This window comes from Octopus bimaculoides, chromosome 18 (genome assembly GCF_001194135.2).
Source record: "Octopus bimaculoides isolate UCB-OBI-ISO-001 chromosome 18, ASM119413v2, whole genome shotgun sequence".
Classification (NCBI taxonomy): domain Eukaryota; kingdom Metazoa; phylum Mollusca; class Cephalopoda; order Octopoda; family Octopodidae; genus Octopus; species Octopus bimaculoides.
In genome coordinates this window covers 19,752,207-19,755,896 of record NC_068998.1, presented here as the reverse complement: position 1 = coordinate 19,755,896, position 3,690 = coordinate 19,752,207, and the positions used below count along the sequence as shown (strand labels likewise).

General features: G+C 30.6%; 1 protein-coding gene across 2 annotated transcripts in view; it reads right to left on the bottom strand.

The window, feature by feature from the left end:
- LOC106881051 (uncharacterized) overlaps positions 1-3,690 on the bottom strand; it is a 26,657-nt gene that overhangs the window by 5,931 nt on the left and 17,036 nt on the right. The window contains exon 3 of one of the 2 annotated variants that reach the window (XM_014931259.2): positions 48-3,152. The exons of the other annotated variant lie outside the window; for it this stretch is intronic. Coding sequence (XP_014786745.1) covers positions 1,972-3,123 — 1,152 coding nt within the window. The 5' untranslated portion in view covers positions 3,124-3,152 and the 3' untranslated portion in view covers positions 48-1,971. Of the gene's footprint in view, positions 1-47; positions 3,153-3,690 lie in introns of those variants that run through there. 2 annotated transcript variants of the gene reach the window in all.

Here is a 3,690-nt window from a genome sequence, read left to right as displayed (position 1 = left end):
TGGAAAGCGGACGTTAAACGATGATGATGATGATGATATATATATACACAAATATATACATACATATATACATACATATATAGACAGACAGACAGATATGTACACACAAATCATTGCTATTATGCAAAACTGTCCTAAGCCCAAAATGTTGCTTTTTGAGAAAAAAAAAAGTTTCACCATTCCATTTCATTTTACATTGCTCACTTTATTCTTAATATATACAAAAAAAAAGTACAATGTAATGCAAAGCAGTCATTTAAGAAACATTGGAAAACATTTTGGTAGTACTTTTTTGTCCACGGCTTCGTTAATTTTTAGTTTAATTTTGTTTCTTGGACTTACTAATTTTTGCAAAAAAAAACAAAACCTTAAAACTTGCAACATACTGATCTACTGAAAAAAGGTTTTTGCTTAATAACATGATTAAAGCATTATGGATGAATTATGAGCAATTGCAACTGAATTAGCTGATAAGCATACAATGTACAGGGTGTCCATAAAGTCTCTTTACCATTTCAAAACTTTATTACAAATGCAATTGATAAGATATTTTATTCAGATTTGTTCTATTGTATTCAGTGTTTATTAAAGTTTGTTTTTTTACCTCATTTGATACACTTCTACATGGGCACCATTAGTTGCACGAAGCACAAGACGGTACTCGATTTCTTGCCATGTTCGCTGTAGCATAGCCTCATCAATTGTGGCAATGACATCAGTAATCTTTTGCTTTAGGTCAGTAATGTCCCGTATCTTTGTTTGATACACGATATCTTTAACATAGCCCCATAGAAAGAAGTCCTGGGGAGTGATATCTGGTGATATCTGGTGGCCAAGGAATTGGCCCATCCCTTCCAATCTACCGGGATGTGATTAAAAACTTTAGTAAACACTGAATATAATAGAATAAATCTGAATAAAATATCTTATCAATTGCCTTTGTAATATTTTTTTTAGATGGTAAAGAGACTTTATGGACACCCTATATAACGAGGTTTAATTTGAAGTGAACAAGTATCATTAGTCAAAAAAGCACAAAATAAGCAAACTTCATGTAAGGCAAATATCTCCATACACTGCAAGAATTCGCAATTTTCATCTCAAAATACAAAGAATCTAATAACAACATCATAATAACAATCATGATTCAAACCCCTTAAGATATTTATGATGTCATGCAAAACTTAATGCTAAAAATTTGCCAAAATAACATTACTTATTCTGTTCTTCATTCGCACGGGTAACTTGTTTTAAACTTTGATAGAAACCTTATGGCTTAGGAAAAGCAAATTTTTGACACAAGTTTAATAAATCTTTCTTTTTGCTTATTTGGATGGGCTTGGAAGCCTCTTTGTTTATAAGTTTATATTGGATGCTTTTAATTCTTTTAAATGTCGCATTTAGTGGCACAGGCTCGTTCAATGCAGATTAACTGTACAAAACTTCCCCCTTCTGTAACTCATAATCTGCCTTTTGGAAACTTTTGCTGTTCCCTTTCTAGACACTGTCTAACCTACAACATCTGCAAAATCATAAATTTGTGATAGGTCCAATCCAGTAACATAGTCGCTCTTTTTCTTTGATTTAATGAGCATGTACCACTGTTCAGAAATAAACACTTCGAAGTGCTTTGTTACACATTCATTCACAGAGTGGACAGAATTGTTTTCATTCTAGCTATGTCCAGACTCAAAGAAGTAGTGATTAATTACTTTGATGTTCTTTGCTTCTATGTTTATGAAAGCATGAAACAAAGCCAGAATGTTTCAGTTACGGTTTTGTCTTGGGCATGCATCACTAAAGAAGTTCACTCCTTTTGCTCCATTTGCATCCCATTATCTAAGCATTTGGAACAAGCAACTGCCAATTTCATTACTACCTCGACCAGATTTTGTTTCATTCCAGACAAAACAAATAACTTCATCATTAGTTATATCATTATGTCGAGTGGTTTTGAGAATCATAAAATAATCAGACTTCAGATTTCGTAGTAGGAAGAGCTTTTTGCAAGTCAAGAACAGCTGTGACTTTGGTTCTGTCATCTTTTTGCTTCAAAATGGTTTTAATTTCACAATTTTTTTCTGCCTTTTGATGATGCACTTCAAATTTTTCTGCTTCTTTTTCTTGTTCTTCAATGTTTAGATTTCGAAACTTTTCACATGTTTCACACCGGTCTTTTTGGGGACAATGAAAACTTAGGTTCATTGACTGAAAAGTTTGCCAGTATATTGTGTAGCTCAAGGGTTGTGTTTCCTTTTCATTACATACTTCCTTATACATGTCATACATTTTTGACAAGGTTAATTCTGAAGAGAGACTCAGTAAGTTGCTTGAAGACCTACAATAATGACTTGGAACTTGTAGAAGTGATAAAATATGCTGACGAAGCTCTTTTTTGCGATGATTCATCTGCTCATCATTTCTTTTTGTTTTTCCACGATTATCACCTTCGACCACTCCATTTGCACCTTTTTTTAAAGCAGTTGTTACCGTGGTTTCTGAAATTGAAAGTGTGTTAAGAAAAAATATTTTGCAGACTTCCACTTCAACATCATCGATGCAAAAACAATATTTCAAGCTTGAATTTCTTCTGGAATTATCACTTTTAGTTCTTTTTCTTTCTTTGCTGTGTTTTGAAACGCAGTTAATAATAAACTGCCGTTGCTTATTTATATCTCCTAACTCCCAGTAAACATTGAACAAGGTATTTCTTCTTTGTTCAGAAATTTTTGTGTTACATTTTAGTCGTTTACAATCACAGCTTTTTTTCAACTTTTTGGCTGGGAATTTTTGTGTCGTGCCTATACAACTTAATCCACTGTTTCTTCTCTTTTTGTTTTCTGATCTTGTAAATTCTTTTCTTCTTTTACGACCTCTTTTAGCTCTGATTGAAATCTGTGAGTTATCAACAGGTATACATTCCTTATTCAATGGGGCATGAAGCAATTGAGGTAAGTCGTTTTCACTGCTTGTGCTTAAATCATCAGAGCAATTTTGTGATTTTGTGAAGTCAGGTTCATGAGGATGATTAATCACATGTTCCGAACTATTAACATCTGAGTCACTTGAGTCATCTTCCATCACTTTTTCGGCAGCAACATTTACACTAATTTCTGTAGCCATTGCAAAACTCTACCACTCACAATAAAAATCTAAAGAAAAAGAAACATAACACAGTCAGTCCTTGTTAAATGAATATTAGATGACTGGTTCAATTAAATTAGGCTATAGTGTTTCTAAACAATAACATCCAAACATACATTTGTTAAAAAGCCAAGAAAGCCACCTATAGCTAAATATTTAGGCCAATGTGTGTGAGATGTTTCAGTTGCAAACCAGTATATATATATATTATATATATATATATATATATATATATATATATAATATATATACATATATATAAACATATATATATAATATATATACATATATATAAACATATATAATATATATAGATATATATAAACATATATATATACTATATATATATAATATATATAAACATATATATATATATATACATAATATATATATTCATATACATAATATACATATATATACATATATACAAATATATACATATATACATATATCTATATATATATATACAAATATATCCATATATATATACATATATATATATAGATACGAATATACACATATATATACAAATATATATATATATAT